This window comes from Callorhinus ursinus, unplaced genomic scaffold, assembly GCF_003265705.2.
Source record: "Callorhinus ursinus isolate GAN/ISIS: 27379988/994484 unplaced genomic scaffold, GSC_fseal_2.0 scaffold3, whole genome shotgun sequence".
In the NCBI taxonomy this organism is placed as follows: Eukaryota; Metazoa; Chordata; class Mammalia; order Carnivora; family Otariidae; genus Callorhinus; species Callorhinus ursinus.
This window is the reverse complement of record NW_027397065.1, coordinates 51,960,766-51,986,025: the sequence shown is the minus strand read 5'-3', so window position 1 is coordinate 51,986,025 and position 25,260 is coordinate 51,960,766. Positions and strand designations below refer to the sequence as shown.

The following is a 25,260-nucleotide window of genomic DNA, read 5'->3' as shown; positions in this document are numbered from 1 at the left end:
GAGTCTAGTGCACCCTTCCTAGAAGTCCCACGGTTCATTCTACTTAAGCTAGAAGAACCCATTCTCTGTATTTCAGCAAATGTTAGGAAACACTAGCTTATTGCCTTGGGTTCTAAAATGTTGCTTGGTATTTTTATTACAATGTAATTAAGTTTATAATCATTACAGTATTCTCTGCTTGAAACATTTTAATAGTGTTGCAAGGACTAGTAGAAATAGGAAAATCTCTTGCTATTTGTTGATGAAAATAATAGTAAACACAACCTCCAAAATGTCATTTGTAGGCCATAGGAGCATGAGCACAACCATATGGGAGGAGATAACCAGTCTCTCCCTTCATATATATTTTTTATTTTCTTGTTATACCTTCCCAAAACAGAGACATTCAACAGTAGTTAGAATGGCCATCTCCCAACATTTAAAAAAAAACTGCACCCCCCAATGGGTGAACAAAGTAGAGTAGTAACCTAGAGTTCAGCTGGGTAAGCCACTGCAGAGCCTTAAGTGGTGAGGTCTTCCAATTTCAGAGTGATGTGTCTTCAACTTGTATCATCATTTTAGTGGAAAAACATAATTTAATTTTGGTGAAATGAGATTCATCTCCCGACAGGATTAGTAACAGCATTCACTGAATTTCACATTCTTCTTTTGTGAACTGTGAAGAAAATGAATGGTAGCTAGAAGATCAATGGGATTCCAGCTCCAGCTGCAGATGGAATGAAGATATACCAGGACAAAAACAGCTATTTTTTGATTTACAAAGCTAACAGCAGTTTTAAATCTGCAACTTAATTACAGACCAACTACACCACAACCTTTTCAAATGGCAAAAATACAAAAAAGTTAAGTGTTACAAAAATATTTCAGAAAAAGTGCATAGTCTAAGTGCATAGTAAATAAAAGCACTGAAAAATATCTTGCTAGAGGGAGTTCAGCTTGGAAAAGTTATTACCAAAGCTAAACATTTTTATTTTACACAAACTATACTCAAAAATAGCTTTATGAGACTGATTTCTGGCTAAAAGTATCAAAGGGTTTATTATTAGTCAAGAAACAAATACCTTAACTGACATGGGTGGATAGAAAAGAAACAAATAAGCTGCCTACCCCAAAAGTTCGCACTCATTAAGATTTCTGCAGTGTGATGGTGCTAACAGATCCTTTAATAGCAGAATGTGGTAATCAGGGATTAATTATTGCTAAAGTAGTTTTAAAAAAGAAAAAAATAAAACTTAAACCTGACACAATCTGACCAAACATGTGTCAATGTACAGTTTCAAGGTTATTTTTACAAAATACCTACATTTACACAACAGGCTTCTGGCAGCATTTTCAGACAAAGGTTCTTTTAATTTATCCTGACATGCTATAAATGAATAAATTACACTAAAGAATTACTGTCAGTAAGCTTTTCTTTCTCTTGGGTCAGAGAGAGGCAAGAAAAGAGTGCATTTAAGATTGAGAGGAAGCGCAGATAACTGAGGGAAAAGAACAGGGGCTTAGGGAGGGTCAGCAATCACATGAACCTCACCTGGTGGGATGCTCTCCAAGGTTAAGAATCAACCTGCTCAACTCCAATTAACAAGGAATTTAAAGAAAAACTACAAAATGGTAGTTAAACCCTTTAACGCTTTCATTCTTAATCAAACTCAGTCCAGCTGTGTAGTCTGAGGCTGCAGGAGTTACACCACCAAGCCCTGGCAGCTGCAGCACTAGGGACTGTGCCTGCAAGTCACTAAAAAAGGAAAAATGAAAGAATGCCTTTCCCCTTCAGACCACACACACACAAAAATTAAATAAAAAAATCTGAGGAAAAGTTTTAACGCTAAATCTAAAATGATTTGCAAAGGAATAGTATGTAACAAATGGCTTGAAGTAGTCTATTAAAAAATTGGGGAGATTTTGATTTCATAGTGAGTCAGCAAGGCATTTTTGTTGTTAAAAAAAATCTCATTTCCTTACAGAAACAGTTTTTAGTTTTTAATGAACTTGTAAACAAAAAAGCTCCCATTTCAAAATAAAAACAAAATCCCAGATCATATAGATGTTTACAGTGATTACATTTATCTAAGCAACATACATACATGTTCAGTTGTAAGATGTTAACTAAATTTCTGTGACAAATATGTTTTTTTAATACCAAGAACATTATAGAGTTAATGCAGAGTCCTAAGGATAATCTAGTAGTCACTAAGTTTTTCTTAAGTCTTCACTTTAGATGCTGTTATTTCTAGTACAGGTAAGCAGGCAGAGTCTTTCGTATGCTCAAACACTGGAATCTTTGGTTGCTACCATATCAGCTGGCTTGCAAACAAGAAGCCAACCATTTTAAGAATGTTTTAAGTGAACAACTTGCAAACCCCAGGGATGGATAAACCCTAAGAATGCACAATTGTGAGCATTTACAACCATCACAACTGTGGCTGAAGACTGTTCATGCCGTTCTTCTGAAATGAGATCTCAAAGCAGTATAGTTCAAAATAAAAGATTTTAACAAAAAAATTGGCATATGCACAATTTCTCCACCAATTTGTGTGTCAACCATTTAGTTAACTTTTCCACTTGAAAAAATGCAATAGAAAACTGGACACCATGTTTCACTATCTCAGTTAATATTCACAATTACAGCGGCTACAACTCGGGACACGGCATCACCAATGCTGCCCAGAGCCAGTTTATACTGAAATTAAGTTCTTTACACCAAGTAAATGGTTGTTCACAACCACTGGCTAGTGTACATATGAACTAAAATTCCTAGATTTGGGGAGAAACAAATGCTGCTCCGATCATCTGCTCTGCTTCTTCTGTTCCTCGATTCATGCTTAGAAACCTGTTTAAAAAAAAAAAAAAATCAAAACAGAAAAAAGAATGTTAAAATCCCAAGTTAAAAAATGTATTTAAAAAAAAAAAAACTACACCCAAAATTGGGAAATTGGGTGCAACTGAGCTAATAATTACTTTAGAACGGTGACTCGTGTTATTTTCATCTATTTGAAAATGACTAGGTCAATTTTTTAAAAACAAGAAAACACCCTTTTCTGTTCTGAATGCCTTTAGGTAGGAGTGGTATACAGTCAATCAGTATTCCCAGTCAGCATACAATTCTCAAGCTGGAGATTACTGGTGATTCCAATGAGCCTGTTTTGTTTACTTCCATATCTCTAATACCTAGAGCATGTTATGTGTTCAAATATTTATCAAATGAATGAAAAATAGATTGCTTTGCCTTAAAAACTAGAAAGTATGTATGTTTTAATCATACTATGTCCAGGAACCTTTCTGCACATTATTTCTTTCTGATACAAATAAGGAACAATAAGCTTTAATAATAAATGTACTCAACACATAACTGAATTATTCCATAGAACACAAACTTGTAAGTATGATTTTTATACAGAAACCATGTCTTTCAAAATTCTTTACTTCCATCAATTACATTAAAAAGGTGAGGTTTTGCCCCAAATTTGAAAATATAAACAAGCGAGGCCTTTTTTTTTTTTGGCTTTATTTATTTCTTAAGCCTTCCCACCCTATAAATACTACCCTCCTCCCACACAATTAGACTCTTAAGACTTCCACATCCAGGCAGGTCTGAATAGAAAACAGCTTCAGGTAAAATAGCTGCATGTCTCATCTGTGGCTAAAGACCACTAAAGGAAATGCTGATCTCTATTACCTAAAAGCTTTATCTATGGCTAAAGGCAGAAAGGAAATACGCCTACTTCTCAACATGAAAATCCCATCAGTACCACCACCTCTCACCAACAGCCATCCTTTGAGGTGTCTGTGCCCCTTGGTGCATCCCCTTGCAAACTCTTACAGCTGCCTCATTATTGCTCTTTCTAGCTCACTCTGATCTCTCACTTCTTTAGCATTGAAACCATGTTTTTGTTAATCATAAACTTCTCTTTTTGTACTTCTCAAACATTTGTTGGACCATCTCCAATGGGCTTTGTGGGATAAATAATATGCTCCTATAATGTGCTTTGTATGCATGTATGTCGTCCTTTCCCAGGATAATACCACACACTGATATGTCATTTCTTGGTTAATACTGTCTCACTCGTTAACTAGGAGTTTTTCCATCTGAGGGCAGAAAGTCATCTTCATCCACTTAAAAACATATTGGGCTAAAGACCTAAGGACAAACAATTAAGTGTCGTACACTTTTCTTTCTCCACCTTGACTAACGGAGTTGGTACAAAATAGACCTTTGTTGCCTGTCCAAGTACTAAATTCATAAAGCAAATGCCAAAAATGAAAAACAACGAAACTTTCTAAAAATGTGCTTCGCCACAAGAAGTATTATCTATTTGGTGTGTATTACTGAACAGAAATACCAAGGTAAGCATAAGAAGAAAAGGCTGTCAAACCAAACCTGAATTAAATTTTAAAGACAGACCATATTCTGTAACCTAATTTCAATGTTAAAATACAGACTATTATAAAGCAGATTAAAACTATGAATTAGCTGAACAGAAATGGCCCTTACCCTGATGAGTATTTGAAGTCCCACAATATTCTTAAATATGATAAAGAAAAAATGTTTATGCTACTAAAATGATTTATCATAGCTTGCTATGCAATTACATTATATTGAGCCATTTAATTACTACGCTGAATATCCAAACAGCTTTAAAATGGAAACCCCTGTCACTAACTAAAAAGAAAGCTTAAGTTGTATTGTCAGTCAAAATATTAGAAACTCTTCTGTCTTTAATAGGGATAAAAACTATATCTAGATAAGTTTTATCCGTTCATCTTTTAATCTGACATTTTAGAAATTCCTGGGTCAATTAATGATTACAATTGCTTAGGGATCAGATAAAGGCTAGCCTAAAAATATTCCTGGTAGAATAGAGCAGTCAAATCCAGATTTGACTCTTCAGATCAGCCAATGGTAGGATACTCCACCCAGGGATCAATGTTTCTCCAGTGAATTGTCCTAAGATGTTACTGAAGATTAAGAAAAATCTCAATGGGAGCATTCAGCAGGTATTCAACATTCAATCTTCAAGAGCTAAGTATTCTTTTTCCCAGTGTGCATGAGTCCTTGGTTTTTATCTTGTAGTTTAGGTGGTCTCTCCTGGCTTCTGGCTTTTAAAAGTCCCAAAACCCATCTTCACTGCAACAACAGTTAAAATAAGGAATGGATCTCTTTGTTCCTAAAAAAAAGAGGAAAAAACAAAGTTAAAACAGAGCTGGATGATCACTGGGACCACTGAGTTAATAGCTACATTTAAATTTCTTTTCAAATCTGCAAAAGAAAAAAAAATGTTTATATTTAACTAATGAGAGTCTACCCTCTTACTCCAAAATCTGAAGATTATATATTGGCTCTTATTTGTGAATTCACTTCAGATGTCCCTGATTTTTTTTTTTTTTTAAATAGAACCACAAACTAGTTCAAGGAGCTATTTATATAATAGTATGGCTTAGAAGTTTGTGATGGGCTTTTGAAATTTTTGGATCCTTTCACAGTAGAAAACTAACTTTTTAAAAGCAATGTGAAGACAAGATCCATCTTCATGCAATGTCATTTATCAGGCAAACTTTTCCACAACATGCCTGTGTGGGTTTTTTGGTTACACAAAAATCAGAATCAAGCTTGGACAATTCTGAATCAGACTGGCACTTTAAAAGTTAAAGAAAAACTACAATAACCTTTCCTAACTAAACTAAAAATGTATTAAAAGTTGGGAAAGAAAGAAAATAGATTTTATTTTTATCACTACAAATAAATGACAAGTATACAAGATACATATTACCGCTAAACTGCATTTAAGAAAACCAGACTAATGATCTGATTTCTTTTGTCTTCCCTATTACAGAATTCTGAGGTTGTTGAACTTTAAAATACCTGTTACAACTGATTCCTTCCCCAACTGGTAGATGGTCTGCATTATACATCACTGAGTCACAACAACACTGTACTCTTCTAGGTCTTCTGACTGTTGTGGTATCCATCCAATCTGACAAGTTGAAGTTTTTCATAGGTCCAGCAAGCCTTGGAGATGTGGGCTTCAGATCACCACAAATCAATTCTTGCACACTCCTCTTCACTTCCTGTTGGGGCACTGAGCTCTTTTCTCTCCAGTTGTACTGTCCACCGTGAAAAAAGCTGACAAAAATTTCAGCAAGCAGATGCAGCTCCCTGGCACTTCTTTAGATTGAGTATATTCACAGAAGATCAGTCTCCAGATATTTCAAGGTCTTCCCCTGTGATTTGGGTTACGTTGCTGAGTGACCAGCCACCTTCCTAGCAGCAATTGGTGAAGTCAGAAAAAGTTAAGCTAGACATAAATGGTAGGTGAATCCCAGTAAATACTGGAAGGTAATTCAAGGAGGACCATGGACATGGTAGGAGAATGTGATGGAAAAATATTTCTATCTTTTGTCAACAATTTGACATCCACATATATTATGATAAAATTATGCTTTGTATCAATGGCTGAAGTAGTGAACAGATGGGTAAGATGATGAGAAAAGAAATGTGAGGATCCAACTTTGGCTTCACTACCTTATGAAATCCTCCCCATCTCTGACCTCAACTAAAGAAATGGTGATCTTAACTCGATTCTGAAGTCCTAAAAATATTTCCTTTTCCTTTAGTACTTCCTTCTTAAATGTCTTGAAAGGTACTTTCCTGATAATCACATATAGCTGAAGAAAAGGAAGTGAAATGAATCTGAAAGTGCCTCAGATGTGAATCTTTTATTTTTCTCTTTAATATGCATAAAAACAGTAATTATAATCTCGTGGCACACGAGCACTGCAAATTAGTACAGATCATAGTGGGCTTTATATGAGAAATGCCTTGTTTCTTAGTCTTTTGATGGGCTTTGGAATGGAATATTTTGAAAGATCTTTTCTTTAGAAAAGTAATTAGGAAAGAAGTCTGTTACACACAACAAGCTCATCTTAGCTGAGTAAGGCAGACTTTAAAGAGTCTTTCTGGACATTCTCAGTGAACTGCTGAAACAACTTAACACTTTTCCATGGAAGAAACATTTGATATAAACTTTTCAAAAAATAGAAATAATAATATAAAATATTAGTCGGTACCACCATTTGGGGGATTTTTCCAGGAATAGATATTCCTGCAATATATAGCTCTACCTGTTGAAGATTTATTTAAGAAACTCAATTCTCTGTGGGAAACCTCTGAGAGTGTAACTCTGAATGAAAACTGGTATGTATTTAAAAAGCATCTTCTAAAATTTTAATTAGAAAAATGTAGTATAATGTTATCAGCATCATTGAAAGGATTTCTTGGAATCAGCAAATAGTTGAGCTGCATGAGCTCTTCCTTAAATAAAGAACTACTGTAGTGGACCCTTTAGAGACTGAAAATCAGGAAATAAGTAACGCAGAGCGACTGTCTTCCAACTCCAGACTTAATAAAAGATTTCTTACCATGTGACATGGATAATGGGATTGGGGTTAGAGAAATAGGCTCCCTATACTCATTTCTGCTATACTGTCATAGCTTTATACATAGGGGCTTTCATGTGCTATTTGTTTGGGGAACTAAACTCTATAACCAAAATAAATCTTTTTGAGAAGTCAAAGATCAATTACAACTCCGCTGTTTGTATTCTATGGCATGGCACATTTTAGTAGCAAGCAGTATTTCACTTGCAATCAAAATATACTACACCTCAAAATGTTTCTCTGAAAGTAGTCAATGGTAAGTACATTTTATGGCAAAGTCCAATTATTCAAAATTTTACAAGTTGGTGTTTATGTAATAATTTGTATAAACCACGGGTCTAACACTGCTATGAAAATTTTATAAGATTTTCTTTTCTTTCTTTTTTTTAAAAGTAAATTCTACCCCCAATGTGGGGCTCAAACTCATGACCCTGAGATTATGAGTCACATGCTCTACTGACTGAGCCAGCCAGGCACCCCAAACATCTTTTAAGATTTTTAAGTTGCTTTTATGTAAAATAGTTACAATACAAAATTAAGGATTAAACTTAAGTTTAATTACAATTTCTTTCCAAGGAAACATACTAACTCAGTGGATCCAACTTCTCATCTTTAAGACCTAGATAAGGCAGGACAAAAATTCTGCTTGTTTATTGAGAAAGAGACACACAGTAAACTAACAATGGAACTAACTCAAAATAAGGGAATTCTTTCTGAAAGCTGCTGAATGCCTGAAGTGAAATGTTCTAGGTCAGAGGAGATTTCAATCTAATTTTAGTTCTAGAAACCGCAACTCGTGACGATCCTATTATCCCAGCTAGCTTTAGGCAAAAATTGGTTTCATTTTATGAAAAGAAGCAAATACCCTATAGATGTCAGGTATTGTAAGTCCTAAGTTTAGAACATTACATTCGTAGGACCATTTCTCAGAGACACTAGCTACCAACCTACCTCATTAAGAGCATGGCACTGTGATTAGTCATACAATGATTAAAACACTCAAAAGGAACAAGTTTAAGTCCCAACTGAGACGCAGAGGCAAGCATTAGTGTTTGCTATCCTGAGCTGAAATTTCATCATCTAAGAACCCCCATTACATTAAGCCTTCAACTGTGAATCCTTCCCAAATACAGAAACATGGAAGAGAAGAATCTCAGCTTCATTCCTAATAGATGAGCTGCTGGGATGAGGATGACATCAGTGAATTACACTTCTTGAAAAGTATTCTCAGATTAGTCTACTTTTAAATTACAAAATTTTTAAAATACAATTCTAAAAATATAGACCAAAGACGACTAAGTTCAGACTAGAGCAGTCATTCAGAAATTAAATAATTAGAAACCAAAGACCAAACCTTACCTGCCCACCACTTCCAGAAAGTAGGCAGGTATCAGGAGGTAAGCCCCAGAAAGGGGGTAAAGAAAAACAAACAAAAGCATGAAACACAGGAGTCGAACTGTACGGCAACAGTGGCAAGACTGGAGCTGTGCCCTAACAGTTCTACTCCTTAGGAGCACCAAGAGTGCCAGAGACAGAAAGGAAATAGACTAGCAGTTCAGTGGCATTTGCCCCAGTTTTTTCCCCAATTTGCAAAGCCTAACTGAAGAATTCAATTCCACAACGATCCCCCAGAACCTGAGTATTTGCAAGATTTTATAAAATAAAGCCCAAAACAAATAAGAACCTCACGTAGTTAAATCACAACTAAAAGAGAGATCTGGTTTTTGACTAGGAAGGATGTGTCGAGCTTTTCAGTTACTTGAGCATTTTAAGAGTGCAAATGAGATGCTCTGCAACTGAGAAGATAGACACTTTGGGGGCAATGCCAGACTCACCTCTGGAAATTAGATCATGTTCACATTTTTCCATTTTAAATGCTAAAGCTTTAACATGCAGAAAAAAATTCTCAACACTGTTAGTCTGAAAGAAAGTCCAAATACCATAGCTAACCAGATTCATTATTAAAAAATCAACAAGTGTTAGGTCTAGGATTTTGGATTGATTGATTATACCATATTCCCAACACCAAATATTTATTTTGGAAAGGTTAATGAATGAGTAAAAAAGATGCAGTTGTTAAAAATGACCCAAAATCCCAAGAGAAATGATATAATATATACACACATATATGTATATACAAATACATATACATATATATATGAACAAGGACATTTGGGTTTAAAGTTAGTAGTCAAATTTTCCAAGGACGTCTTTTTTTAAAAACACAGAGCCAAATTTTTACTTATTTTAAAACCACCTCCTCGATCTAACACTGTTAGAAATGAATGAATTACCCAATTTTGTGTTCAATTTGTTCCCTGTAACGTCACTTGGTTCTTGGCTACTAACCTTTCATGTTACTCTTGGTTTTGTCAGTTTGCTTGCCTGTGGGGGTTTGGGCCTGCTGACCCTGCCCACTTGAAGAGGCTGCCTGCTGTGCTGCTTTCTGCTTTAACATTGTCCAATCAAATGTGTAGTCATATTGGTGGTTCAGGGTCCTGTAAAACACAAAATGATATATGTTAATCCTTTAATAACAGAGTCTAGTTAAATACTACATTGAGCTTTCAAGACAGTGAGGGCACTTTTTAAGGAAATGGTAGTATTTTCTCTTAATTATGGTAACTTCTAAAAGATTTCATTCCATATACATGACTTTTTAATTGTTCAGTTCATTAATTCCACTTTTTACAAGTCACAATTGAAGGAAAATGATGTCACCACTTCGGTCTGATGTATTCATTAAGAATAAATCATCTCCTTTTTCAAAAAAGAAGCCAACTTTATTACTTTCTTGAAAGAGGCAGGAGAGTGGGAATGAACAGCAGCATGAAAAAAACATGGAGTCAAGCTGTCAATTATCTAGGGAACCAGTCAAATAGGGGGTACCTTCTAAGAACAAATCAGAGTTAAGTATTAAGAATGTAAGCTTGTGGGGGAGATATGTATGCTGGTGGCCTGGAAAGAAGACTTTTCTGGGGTTAGAGAATTACCCCCAATTCTTAATCCTCTTCCAACTGAGATTTCGGGCCACATGTACTTTACTTCCCCCTCTGCTCAGGACCAATTCTGGGTTGCACCTAGGGAACCCCAGAGTCTGAGGCCTGTCTCCACACAATCATAGACCCTGTAACTATTTTAATTGCTGTTAATCTTGTTATTAAATAGGGTTCTGTAGCAAAGCTGAAGAGTTCCAAGGGCCACCAAGAATCACTTCTATCTAATATGAATGGCAATTACCGTGGAAAAGTTAGATTCTACTTTGAGTCTGACTCAACTGTTTCTCTATCCCAAACTAAAATAATTTCAAGCACATTTGCACCACAAATGGAAACATGCCAAACTCAGTTTCTTTCTTTTATTATTTTTTCCAAACTCAGTTTCTTAAGATTTTATTCATAGGGTTTAGACCCGCTTTAATTTGCTACTTGTCAGGACAGATGTGTTGGGTGGATTTAACTAATTTCCCTTACTAGAGTCTACAGTCTTAAAAACACCTTAAAAACTGACCTGAAAAGAATGCGGAATAGCTGCCTCAGATACATGTAATCCGGGGCTTCTTCAAAGCGCAGCCCACGACAATAGTTTAAGTACATGGCAAATTCTGCAGGAAACCCCTAAAGTCAAGAGTTAAAACACAAAGTAAAAAAACAAAAAAATTTATTTAAGGCACAAAAATAAATGTATTTAAATACAAATAAAAATTCTTTTTGAGGAGAGTGTTTCACTACTTTGCCGTAAGATCTGAGAACTAAACTAACTATAATACGACTTGGTATCCTCATAAATCCTGACTACCTCATCATGTACATCTTTTAATATTGGCAGAAGAAACATGGATCCTTTCCCTATAGTATTATATTCTTAAGTAATTTAGATATCCAACTTGTTATTGTTTTATCAATATCTAATACTTCAATGGCAACAATGAACAAATGACCAAATGGACGCCAGTAAGGTTCTTTGCCACAACAGGTCAGTGAACTGGCATTTTCTCCCCAACTCTGTAATTACTTTTTTGGGGAAACAGTATATACCTATATTTATAAACAGAAAAGTAAAATCACCTAGAGTACAAACATACGGTGCAACCACTGTTGTGATACAGATCAATCCAATGCTTTGCCCTACGAAAAGATTGGGTTTGCCTTTTCTTTTATCCGTAATTGTTATTATACTGCATACATAATATATTGTTTTTTCCACTAACATTATATTGCAATTATCCTTCTGTGTTATTTCCAACATAAGCTTCTGAATGGCTGCATAATATCCAGACCAGTGAATACATCATAATTAACTTGTTCCCTATATCTGGTCATTTAGGCGATGAAAATTTTTCTTTCATAAACAGTATTAATAAGTACACCTGTGGGCATGAACTTTTTACACGCTCAGCTTCTTAGGAAAGATTCTCAAAAATGCATAACACATCTTTAAGCCTACAGATATTAACCACCAAAAAGGATTTTGCCAGTAGGAATGTAGAAATGCAAAAAATTTAAACAAAAATCCCTATACACCCTGCCTCGAGTGTATGTGAATGTGAAGGTAAGTTAAAAAGACAGTCTCTTCCCACAACCTTCGAATTTTGAGAAATTTCTCACATGCAGGAAGTTAAGGTGGGATATAATGGACATACTTGCAACATTTATTTTTACTCCCTGCATTGATATAGATATAATTTTTATGCTACTTCAGTGTTCGAGATGGAAAGCTGAAACCTTTTAAGTGATAAATATATTGTACGTTTTATTTAAACTCTTAACATGACTTTAAAATTTTTAATATACTTTCATGGTCTGTGTTAATGGTAAGCAGCATATACCAAATGAACTTGCTTTTATGTGTATTACAAATAGAGCTAAACAACTGCCAACTAAAAGTCAAATAATTTACTTCATGCACTGCTACCTTATGAAAACAGGCAAAACCTTATTAACAAAAGAAAATTACCAATATCCTAAGAATTACAGATATGAAATAAATAGTTACCAGTGGACCATGAGACTGAAAACAATCTCACTATTTTACAGTAATACTAATATTCTTTGTTCACTGCACCCTCAGATCAATTTTAAGTGGCTAATCCAGAAAGACCTAGTTCATTATTTCTAGATCAAAATTAAGACATAACCCAGAAGCAGACAATGTACTAACCCTCCCTTTCTTTTCCTGTAAAAATGGCTGACTTTTCCAATAATCCAAATGAATCATAATGTTGCATGGATATAGTAGTGTATAGACGGTATGTTTTGCTTCCAGAAGTATAAGATTGCAAAGTTATGTGGGTGCACTATAACACACGAACATTTTATTCATTCACCTAAAATGTATTTCATAATTTAAAACAAATCCCAAGAGTCTCAGAAAAGATGACAGTCTCTTACCCATCCCAACCCCTCCTTTACTGTAGATCTAGAGAAAATGGAAAAGCAAATTTGTGGACAGGGAGACATAAAACATCACCTCTCCCCCCCTCCACAAAGTACTATTTCAACACCATGTTCATTTCCCCCTTCTAACACCCAACTATATAATTATATAATGTTTCCTAATCATTTCAGGTACGCAATTGTCTGAGATGACCGTGTGGTTTTCTTTCAATGGAATAGACCATGGTTATCCAACATGACACAGCTACTTCTCCATTCTCAACTTACAGGCTTCTCTAACAAAGTTTGAGATCTCAGGGAAACAAGCCTGACTCAAACTGTCATCTATATTGTTGGACATTGGCTATTTTGGATTGTTGCTGTGATCTGCCTTCGTTTCTCTACTCCTTGATGTCCCTGACAACCAACAATATCCTTTCTTTACTGGCACCGGTTTAGAGATAAGGAGAATATTTCCTAATTCTGTCATAAATTGGTGAGGTTCCACTAGAAAATGTCACCTGCCCTGTTCTTCTTCCTCTAATTTTTAACAAATTATAGGGCCCAAACAAACCAGAAACATAAAATGCTTATTTAAAATGACCCATATATTCAAGCCACTCTTAAAGATACTTAGAATTATCAAAACATACATTTAAAATAGCAAATAGCTACCTAACAGGATGTTTAAATTCCAGACTTCTTGGATTATTAAAAAAAAAAAAAAAGCCATCATGCACACTTACCTTACATAAAACTTCAACAGGAGTGGACATCTTCTTTTCACTAATCTTTTCATATTTTTGCTTTTTTGTTGCAGCCTGTGGAAAGTAAGAATCAAACCACATAGACATATTCAATACTAATAAGAACCTTGTTAGTTTAACCCACCAGATATGAATGTAAACTTGAGATTCAAGAGAAATCATAACCTGGAATAAAAAATAAATCAAAGTACAATATACCAAAATTTCCAACCCTCAACTGTCAGCTTTTTATATGAGTTTCTACTTTAAAAACATTTTTAGCTGTTAAGAAAGGGTGAGTTTAATAAGAACATGATTTAATGGGTGGAAGTTAAATCTGAAATGAGTTTCCACAACCCATATTCAACACAAGGGCAAAGGTATAAGTAGATCAGTAACAAAAACTGCCCACCATTTAGTAACACTATATAAAGTGTAGTAACATTATTAAGTGAAATCAAAATATTTTTCCAATGTAAAAATAATTCATATTGGATAGAACTATCCATACAAGCACTGAGCAACTGTCTAGTTCACAGATGCTCAATAAATACAGGGACCATCTTCCTTTAAAGGACCAATAAAGTATCAAAAGTAGCCTTTAGGGGCGCCTGGGTGGCTCAGTCATTAAGCATCTGCCTTCGGCTCAAGTCATGATTCCAGGGTCCTGGGATCGAGCCCCGCATCGGGCTCCCTGCTCAGCGGGAAGCCTGCTTCTCCCTCTCCCACTCCCCCTGCTTGTGTTCCCTCTCTCGCTGTGTCTCTCTCTGTCAAATAAATAAAATCTTTAATTAAAAAAAAAATTGCCTTTAAATTCTAGGACACAGTGAGTTATCATTAACAGACTCAGAAAAGTCAAGGTGAAACTCCTAATTAATAGAAACAAGTGTTAGGATAATTAAGATAGCTAGTATTACTAGAAGAACCAGTTTTACTACATGTAAAAGTATACATTTTCAACATACTGGCAACACATCAAAATGAGAAAGCCTCCACCTTTAATTAGCCCATGTCAATTTCCACTGAGATTAAAGCTACTGGTTACCAATGGGTATCTGCTTACTGTCCCAAAGGAAGTTGTTCTTTAGGCCTGACTACAGGATTCCATTAACTTAATTCTTAAATGATCAGATTTTATTTTCCCAATAAAAGGTAAAAAATAAAGTTAATTTACTCTCAGAAAGCCTGTTTGAAAGGGATCTTAGGGGCACCTGGGTGGCTCAGTTGTTAAGCATCTGCCTTCGGCCCAGGTCATAATCCCAGGGTCCTGGGATCGAGCCCCGCATCAGGCTCCCTGCTTGGTGAGGAGCCTGCTTCTCTCTCTCCCTCTGCCTGCTGCTCCCCCTGCTTGTGCTCTCTAACAAATAAATAAAATCTTAAAAAAAAAAAAAAGAAAGAAAAGAAAGGGATCTTAAAAGTTCATCTCCAATATGTACTTTTATTCTTAAAACAAAAAACTGGGAATGGGAGTCTCATTTACCTTTAGTCCCTGCCATGGCAGGCTGGTTCTATTAAAATACATCAAAACATATCCTAATGATTCCATGTCATCTCGGCGACTAGAAAAGAAAATGTAAAGTTATGAGCTGGAATTATTATGGAAAATGTGTGAAAGAAAGGCAGGTACACAAGAGGTTTTCCCAAGCGAGGAGAAAAAGCAATTTGGTGGCTTGTGAAAGAACGTACTTAAAGTAATAAAAAATAAAAAATAAAAATAAACTAAAAAATTAAAAAGTTCATAAAGAGTTATAGCTAACAAAATTTTCTCACAGAATACAAAATTATAAAATCCAACACAGTCCTGCAATTTAATTTTTAAAGAGCAAAAAGGATTTAGCTGAACAACTTTCTAAATGAAGTTAATAAAGACGGAAGAACAAAGCAGGATACTTTTAAGTTTTGCAGAAGCTTATAAAAAAAGAACTTGAGGGATGCTGAAATATATTATTTTAAAGCTAGTTAAGCATCTATATGAATATATATACACACATACACTGAACATTTCCTAAGCTTAAAATTCTTCTCTTGAAGTTCCCTAACCTGGAAGCATATCATTTATCATTTCTATGCTTGTTTTAAGGAGCAAAACTGACTGATAAAAGATAAAGATGAAAAACCAGGAAAAAAAAGAAAATAGAAGATCTAGAAAAAGCAAAGAGATCATGACAATGTTTACCTCAATCCAGATCCTATTAATTTATGTAGGAGTGAAAAGGTAGAACATGAGATGGCCCACCAACCCCTTCTTGGTCCATCAGGACTCAGATAGTAACATTTTCCTTGTAAAAATAAGTAACTAATACATTCTTCTCCAAAATTTAACTTATACTACTAAAATAAAAGAAGTCCAAGATCAGCATTAAGAAAATAAGTACTGTCTTCAGCTGCAAAAAAATAAATAAATAAACAAGATAAAACTGCATGTATGCTAACTTTCCATCATGCAATATTTTCTCCCCAAGAGACAACCTTCAACAAAGAAAACAAAAGGTCTCTCATTTAATTGGCTTCTCAGCACTAACTAAAGCCAACAGGTAAAAGGATTAACATGCATCCTTCAAATCCTCAGCCCAAAGGCGTCTTTATGTATCGTTACAAACTAGTTAAAATATTTCAAAAATCCTTTAGTGACTTTTGCTATGGATTTGATAAACACATTCATTTTTCAAACTCACCTCTGTTCAATCCCAAGATGTGCATTGATGCTAGCGTATCGAGCAGTGCCAGTGAGATTTTTATCTTCTCTGTATGGTATGTGTTGCCTTGTCCTGTTGTCTCTGTACTTTTTGGCCAAACCAAAATCAATAAGGAATAACTTTAAAAGAAAATAAAGAGATTTTAGGCTTCCAACCTTGTTCAACTGAACTGCTTCTTATTCTTAAATGGCATTTATACTATCTTGTTCAATTATATCAAAATAAAGTATCACAGGCAAAAAACATGAACAAACAACACTCCAATAAGCTTCTACTAGTCCTCATCAATAAATCAAGTTAAAAAAAATACAGTTTTAAGTGGTTGATCCTTGTGAGCTGAAACAACTTCACAGGCCCAGTTTACTATACACTCAGGAGCCTGTCTTTAGAAAGGTAGTGGAAAAATATATACATGTTTGTTAGCAGAGCTGACAAGTGTGCTGTGTGCCATGATGAAATCTGACATCCTGTTACTGTTGGTAAACAAGCATGAGGTTTCAAAAACTAAACATAAACTATCTGGAATTCTTCCATTTTATAAAGGCCATTCTTCATTCAGTATGCCAACAGAATGTTCATTATTTAAAATAAGATAACTCTGAAAGTTTGATATTGACAACAAACCCAAAATTTTTATTAACAAATAATAAGGATTTTTTTTTTTTTAAAGCATGCATTACTTCCCACTGACATTTATCCATGTTATCAGGTTAAACTTCTGGGAAATACAGTAAGCTGATCAAAAGCTTTAAAAAGTACTTAGTATTTACTTATATCAAGATAACTTACAATCAGCAGTTTAAAGGAGCTAACTAAAAACCATACTAGTATTTTAGTGCTGTCTTATTTATATGGTACACAGGGAATAAGATAGTCATTTATAATGTAGCTAATTTTTAAAAGTAACTGAGGTTTATTCTCCATGATTAACACTTTCAAAGAAGGAAAAAACCTGTTTTTGATCAAAAAAGAAAAAAACCCAAAATATATTAATATTTACCTACCTTCTAAAGCAAAATAAATAATCTTTACTTCAATTTTTAGTCCTGATCATAAATTCACTTATTAAAGTTATGTTTACAAAGATTATCCAACAAGGCAGGTCTATGTGGCCTTACAGTACCATAGCCCTAGACTTTTTTCCCCCTAGTTATGCCTACATTTTATAGTTCTTTTTTCCATTAAGTAGACTTTGGGTCCCTTCTACCCAGTTTATAATCTGTAATATCCTAGAAAACTGGTCACCTAGCCTATTAGAGTTTGTATAAGAATAAATAAAGTGAGTGATTTAGGTGAAAAGATGTGATCAAATGCCTCTCTTAGGAGGATGAAAAACACTTCTATCGAGGGGTACCTGGCTGGCTCAGTTGTAAGAGCATGAGACTCAATCTCCGGGTTGTGAGTTCCAAGACCCATGCTGGGCATAGAGAGTACTTAAATAAATAAATCAGAAAAGGAAAAGGAAAAGGAAAAGGAAAAGGAAAGGAAAGGAAAAAGGAAAGGAAAAAGGAAAAAGGAAAAAGGAAAAAGGAAAAAGGAAAAAGGAAAGGAAAGGAAAGGAAGAAAGAAAGAAAGAAAGAAAGAAAGAAAGAAAGAAAGAAAGAAAGAAAGAAAGAAAGAAAAAAAGAGAAAGAAAGAAAGAAAGAAGAAAGGAAAAAAAAGAAAAGAAAAAAGAAAAAAAAACCCACTTATATCAGGCAGGCACTGTACCCTAGCCTTAACTGGACATTGGGATGGGAAAGACATGGAGGTTTGAGCTTATGTCACCAATATAACAATGAGATACTTATTTTCACCTGGTCTACTATAAAAGAATGAAGATTCCATTTTTAGTAAAATTTAACTGGATGAGAGCTCTCTAGTAAATTCACTTCCTCAGCAATCGCATTATTATATGTCTATGAGAAAGTCATAAAATACAAAGAGAAATAAAGCTCACACTCTGAAGTTTCTCTTAATATGAAAATGGGTTCAGTATATAAATATTAAAATGAGCAAAATACATTTCTGTGAAGCAAACCAAAAAGTATGACTTAAGATTCTGCAGAGTCACACTGAAAAGAAAACAAGGCAAAAACAAACACAAAAAGGACACCCAGCTTCATAGTATTTTTAAAAATACCCCTAAGAATTATGTGGGTTTTAAATAAAAGGTGATTAGGACATAGACTCTCCTCTAAAGGATATTTTCTGGGATTGCTTCTTTTAATACTTCAAAATAGAGGAGAAGATAGAACAACTCTGACATATTATACCTCACAGTTTCAGTCCTGTCTAAGTCTACATTCAGTAGCTCCATTTGCAACTCAATAACCAGACATTTTCTCACAACTTTTTAAGATTTTATAAAAACTCTGTTTACTAAAGTTCGTTCCTTCCACAACTCTAAAGGATGAAATGTAGTTTATTAAGAAAACAAACACTATCTTCTCAAATATCTCAAACTTTAATATCCAAAACAAAAAAACTACAAAGCAAATCAACTCTAAATTTTCTCTTACAAAACCTGAGAATGAGTCAGGAAAAATTTCACTGCTAAACAAAGCTATTTTATTTTAAGAGCAAACAACTGAAGAGAAAGATTATTCAAAATTTAAAAAAAAATCTAAATCTCTTGGTAGTTCATCATTTTCTGGTGGTACCTATCAAGCTTCATTAGTAGCCCTCTCTGCTTTGAATTTAAAAATGAAAAAAACATCATAGAAGTGTTTACATGACACCACAGGATGCCAAAGATACAACCAAACAGCCACAAATATATAAAGAACCAAACAAGGAAAAGTCAATATTCAGTAAGTCGTAAGATGATGTATTTTTTATAGGTCTGCATATGCAAAAAGAAGTCTAATTTCTTTAGTGGGCCAAGCTGCTTTTCTGTGGATTTGTGTTTTGTGTTCCAAGTAAAATTTGTGCCTGTTTTAGAGAATGCAGCCTATTCTTCAAAGGCATGTAGGAATGAGTTAATGTTGGATATACTGGGGTAACTCCATTCAGCAGAGGTGCACCTTCCTCAGAAACACTAACGCTAATTTTAGTTTTCAGTATATCTAGCAATTTTTCTCTTAACCAGGGGCCACTTTTCCCCGCCCTTCCAAAAAATTCACAAGTTCACTTTTCTTCACAACCCAACTAACCTGCACGTAGAGAAAATAAACAATTCAATTTTATGGAAATTATTAAATGATTATGCTACAAAATATAAATTAAACGTGTGAATGAATGGATAAGCAAAAATGGGGCACTAGGTGCTTTATAATGTGCCTAATTAATTACCCAGCAACCCCTCTTCCCACCCCCCAACTAAGAATCAGTCACAATTGTTATTTCTTTGTGAATGAAAATAAGTTTGAATTTTGGAAACCTATTTAACAGCAGAAGATGGTACCTGGAATAATGCTGGGCAGTATGGAAAAGAATTAAATGATCACCCAGATGATGAATACGGTACAAAGTATGGAACATACTTTGAAACTACAAAGTATGCTCATAAACCAAATACAACTTTTCTCTTTTGATTACTCATGCCAATACTTCCTTTCTCAGTATATACTAAATTCAATGATGAAGATTCATTTATTTGCTCAAGAGCTTAATTAACGAAGCTCGCTAACTTCCAGGGTTCTACCTACATTAAAAAAATTTTTTAAGAAAATTACTGGGGTGTTTACTTAGCCTGCCAAACACTAAATCATCAGGTTATGCATTCCTATGTGTTATTAATTGGTAACTATTTGATAAGTGCTTCAATGATGTTATTGTTATATTGTTAGACTGCAATGTCTCCTAGTTCCAGAGCATATAATGCTCTTTCAGCATCTCACGCCATTTGGTTGAAGTTGGGAGAATTCACAGATTGAGGAAAATCAATTCTAGAAACACTAGATCTCAAATCTGATCTACACTTACCTGAAGTTCACTAGGGAAGGGGAAGAGAGTTGATGCAGAATATATTCATCATACAGCACTGATGCAACTGAATTTAGATATATTTCATGCATGAAGTTCTGCAACTCCAAATACATTTTTAAAAACTAAATGGTCTATCTCAAGTTTACCATTAGACAAAGAATTTCAATACTAGACCAACATATCATTTCCTCATGTGGATGTTAGAGATCTAAACATAATCCTGTTTTCATTTAGGTTTTCTCTAAACTTTACAAATTTTAAGCAAAAGCCACAAAAAAAAATCTTAGTAATGTTATATGTTTGCCAAGTATGTCTGAATAATGCCAACGTAAGAGATGCTTGAGCAAGATCTACATTCTCCAGAATTAAAACAAAACAAAAATAATCAAAATAAAACAATAAAAAAGAAAAGCACATGAATTTGGGATTGAGGTTGGAATAGGAGACAGTTTCAGACCTGGTTTAATCCTGAGAAAGATGGGTCCTGAGAAGTACTAACAGTCATGCTTCTTTTCCTCTTCCCCACTGGAGATTCTAAACACTAAACAGACAATAGAGGGTGGCAGTGCATCAAACAGTATTGCTTACATTGCAACAATGGCCGGCGCAGACAGGCAACACCGAGGCATTAGAGAAAGAACAGGGTAGCCAAATGCCATCCTTCTTCCACCAAGCACTGTAGCTTCTCAGTTTTCCAAATAAGAATCACATGCTCAAGAACATTTGAATTCTGGAAAATACTCAAGTTTTTAATGCCACTATATTGTGTCACTGCCTGAATCAGGGATAGCAATGGTGACATTTGGCTCTTTAATTTTTTAATCAAAACTGGGGAATTTGGCTCTGCAATATTTGGTATCACAATCTGCCCTTCCCCCAAAAAAGATTATAGAGGGGAAAAAAAATCTTCAGTAAGGAAGAGGTAGAAGGCATTTAGTCACCTCAAAATTGGTTTTCATAAGCATGCAGGGCTGATTACTGGAAGAGATGAACAAATTCACTAAGATTGGAGTGGTCACTCCTAAATATCAAATTCAGAACAATTTTCCAAATAAAGAAATTTGACTCAAAAAAAAAAAAACCTCAAAAGCCCCCCCCACTCTTTTTCCCCCATGAATAGAAAACTACTACAACAAGCTAACCAAAGAATCCAGTCTCATAAAACTGGCATTTTTTTCAAACTACAATACAGAAGGAAAACACTAAAAACCAACTACATAAACAAAACACTAATCTAAAATGTTCAAGAACAACATTTAGAATTTGAATCTTAGTTAAGTGAAACACTGCACTTCTACCCTAGGGTCTCTGAACTGTATTAACAGCAAGCAGCTCCACAGTATTTTATTACCTCTAGAGAGGACACAAGATCCTAAAAAGGTTTTCACCATGGGGCAAACTGGACATCCTAATACAACTATGTAATTAACAAGCTATTTTTAAAGGGAGGGGGGAGCAAAGAGGTATTATCTAGGTCACCATTTAATTTTAAGACAAAAATCATGTACTGCAATGTCGACACGCAGAACACAGATCACAAGAGGATAATGGGTCTTTAGCAGGAAGAAAATGGGGAAGGAGGGCTGGGAAATGACCAAAAGATCAGGGTCAAATTGACAAAACTGCCCAAAAAATTAAGACCAGTAATTTTTTTTTCAATTCAATTACCAGGTTTTGCAATAACAATTAAGCACCTGGATGCTTCAGAGAGAGAAGCTATATAATATTAAAAAAAAAAAAAAGATGCAATTTGGGAATGGCAAGATCAGTTATATGTCGATATACACACCTTTCATCATTTAAAATTTAGCTTTCAACAAAAAAAATTTATTTCCTAGAACTTGGTCAGACCAACATTAATGTCTCACGCATTAACAAATAACACCAGTTCTAATGGTAATGGCTACAAGTTGGCATTCATACAGGCAAACAAAGGTAAACATTTATAGCCAGACCTAAAAACACCAAAGATTTCCTAATGATTTAATAAAACAAATGGGACTCTTCCTTCCAAAAACAAAACAAAAAACCACAAAAACCAAAAAGCCCCAAGTTGTCCTGAAGTTGAGAATTTCTATCAGATCATCAGATCATAACATGCTTAGTGCATTGCCAATGCTGCCTGTCTGCCCGAGCTCAACATTGAATTGATAAATAAAGCAATTCACTCAATAAAACTAATCATTGCAGATAAAGTTTCAACACAATTAGTTTCTAACTGCAGTCATGCGTCACTAGCTAAAACCCAATCGCCCCGTATGTTAACCATTCTGAGACCCCAATGAATACTAATTTTGTTGTATGAATGTTCATTTCACTTGACTATATATTTTCCTTTGAAAGGGGAAGGAAGGATGGAGAATCCACCCAACTTGGCACCCAAGTAAGAAACTGTCATCTACTTTTGAAGCAGGCCTAAAAGTTATCCTTTTGAATACACAAATCCAAGGACTGAAGAATTCTCATTATGCTCATGCTCAGTCAGCAAATGTTAACACCATGGTGACAGAGGGGTCAGTGGTTCCCACGCTGGCACGAACACATATATTACAAAAACCCACACTTCAGAGACAAAGGTTAAAATCTGATTTTAGCATTCAGGAAAAAAAGTATATGGGGTTTTTTACTACTTGAATGAATGAAAAATAGATACAATTGTTTAATAATAAAATAACAGATAATTACATTTCATTATAAAGCCCTTGGGAATTTTATATTTCCATATAGATAATTAACCTTGGTTGGGTAAGTTGGGAGAAAATTTATTTCAAGTTACTAAGTTAATAGAGTTAGCTGATTACCCTTCTAGCACAATCTTTTAAAGCAATCATCAACAGCAAATACAATTTCCTATTACTTTTTAAAGACTGAAAGTCTACCAAAGCAATTGGAGTTTTTTACTCTTTGTTCTTTCATGCAAAGAACATTTGACTAACCTTATTACAGTGACGCCCAATACCCATTAGGAAGTTATCTGGCTTAATGTCTCTGTGTATAAAATTCTTTGTATGCACATATTCAATTCTACTGATCATCTGGAAAAAAAAAGGAGATGAGAGATAATTATGTAATATGAATTGTGATACAAGAAAGCAACACATTATTTCTCAATCACAGATATATTTTAACAACTTCATTTAGAGTTCACAAAGACAGTGCTAGACAAAATTAAATGTAAAGGACATGGATACTGAAGCATAAACCTGCCCCATTCTTTGGCATGTTCTAGTATTGATTATAAACAGAACATCTAACCTGGTAGGAAGAACTGGTGTTTGCAATTTTTAAATTACAAAAGTAGTAAATTTAGAATTGTTTCAGTTAGAGCTAATCATCAACTTTCCACACCCAATTCTCTGCCCCAAGGTAACCTGTGTTACAATAGCCTGGCATTACCCATTTCCATGCTCTTACTTACACACACTCATGAACTCAAGACACATATAATTGGGAATGGAGATGTTGACCAACTGAAAGATATAAGCTGTTACTGTTTTAACTGGAATAAAAGCATCCTATTCATTTTATTCTTGTTTGCTTCTTTTTAACTAAACATTCCTGAAAGTTAGTAGCATACAACATAAACATAAAACATGGGGACATACACATGCTGTGTTTCACTTCTTAGATGCTTTTTGAAGTCTCCCTTGTTTTTTTCTCCACACAAGTAATCACATTCAAAAACTGAATAGTAAGGATGTCATTCTAACAATCTTTTCTTAATTTCTTGGAAATTCCGCCAAGTCAAATGGTATAGGTCTTAGCATTCTTTTTAACAGCCATAAATAAACATTCTATGGTATAGATTAAGTTTTCCCAACCATTATTCCCACTATTCCCAACATCTTCTCACTGTGAACAATAATGCTATTAACATATTTAAATTAAATACATCCTTACCTACTAGTGCTTTTATTTCTATGGGCTATAAACCCCATACAATTGTAGGGAGAGAGGCTGGGTTGAAGTAGCTATCATTTTGATAGGTGGCACCAGACTGTCTTTAAAAATAGGCTCTAACAACGGGGCGCCTGGGTGGCTCAGATGGTTAAGCGACTGCCTTCACTCAGGTCATGATCCCAGGGTCCTGGTATCGAGCCCCACATCGGGCTCCCTGCTTGGCGGGGAGCCTGCTTCTCCCTCACCCTCTACTGTTCCCCCAGCTTGTGCTCTCTTGCTCTCTCTGTCAAATAAATAAATAAAATCTTAAAAAAAAAAAAAAGGAAGTTAAATAAAAATAGGCTCTAACAATTCATTTTCCAGCAGTACTTGAGAGGATTCTTTTTCCCATTGGCAAACTTATTTTAGTTCCTTCTAAATTTTGCCAATACGACAGGTATTGATTGACCTCACTTCTTCACTAACACTTAGTTAAAAGTCTGCTCATTTACTGTTCTGGAACTGTCAATCTGTACTTTGTCCATTATTCTTTTGGCTTGTCCTTTTCTTATTGATTTTAAGAATTCTGTGCATATAACAATCTTTTTATCTGTCACTTGTTATGTAAATAAATTTAAATTTTAAAAAACTGTCTTGTTACTATGGCATCACTTCTAGAATAGTTTTAATTGTCAAATTATCAAAAATGTCTATCTTTTCTGTTAGATACTTAAAAGTATTTGAAAATGTTTTCAATATCCAAAGACTAACTTTATCTTTCTACCCATACATATGTTTTTGCTCTTCTCAGTAGTATGTGTCAGGATTCTACTTATTTGTCCCCACTTTCCCTAGAGCTTTTATTACCATACAGATTCTGAACTCTGACAAACGTCTCTTAAAGCCAAATCTATAATCAAACCATTTATACTTTCAAGGAAGTAGATGTATACAATGTCCAAATAGCACCTTTAGTTACAGCAGCAACTTGTACTTTATTAAAGAAGAAAAAAACATTTCTCTCACTTAATGTACTTACTTGTCCTAGTCTAAGTGATACCCATCATTAAACCAGGATCGTTATTGATTCACTGGGAAAAAGTGTGGCAAAAGATAATAAATGGAACCAACTACTTACCTTCAAGTGTTATCATCTACAGAGCCAAAACTTAGCAGCTACCTCCTTAAACCATTGCTTTAATGCAACCCCCTTCCCTGAAC

General features: G+C 34.7%; 1 protein-coding gene across 10 annotated transcripts in view; it reads right to left on the bottom strand.

Moving 5' to 3' along the window:
* Nucleotides 1-331: 331 nt before the first annotated feature.
* Nucleotides 332-25,260, bottom strand: part of CSNK1A1 (casein kinase 1 alpha 1) — a 47,501-nt gene continuing 22,572 nt past the window's right edge. Inside the window, exons 3-11 of one of the 10 annotated variants that reach the window (XR_012377571.1) lie at nt 23,097-23,195; nt 20,618-20,701; nt 16,231-16,370; nt 15,036-15,114; nt 13,556-13,630; nt 10,945-11,051; nt 9,820-9,932; nt 5,861-6,259; nt 2,851-5,165 (exon numbers count right to left, since the gene is read on the bottom strand). Coding sequence is in view for 7 of the 10 variants with exons in the window: in XM_073890877.1 (XP_073746978.1) it covers nt 6,207-6,259; nt 9,820-9,932; nt 10,945-11,051; nt 13,556-13,630; nt 15,036-15,114; nt 16,231-16,370; nt 20,618-20,701; nt 23,097-23,195 (750 nt within the window). In the remaining 3 variants the exon portion in view is untranslated. The other 9 variants (XR_012377569.1, XM_073890880.1, XM_073890878.1 and 6 more) reach the window with 9 other exon arrangements.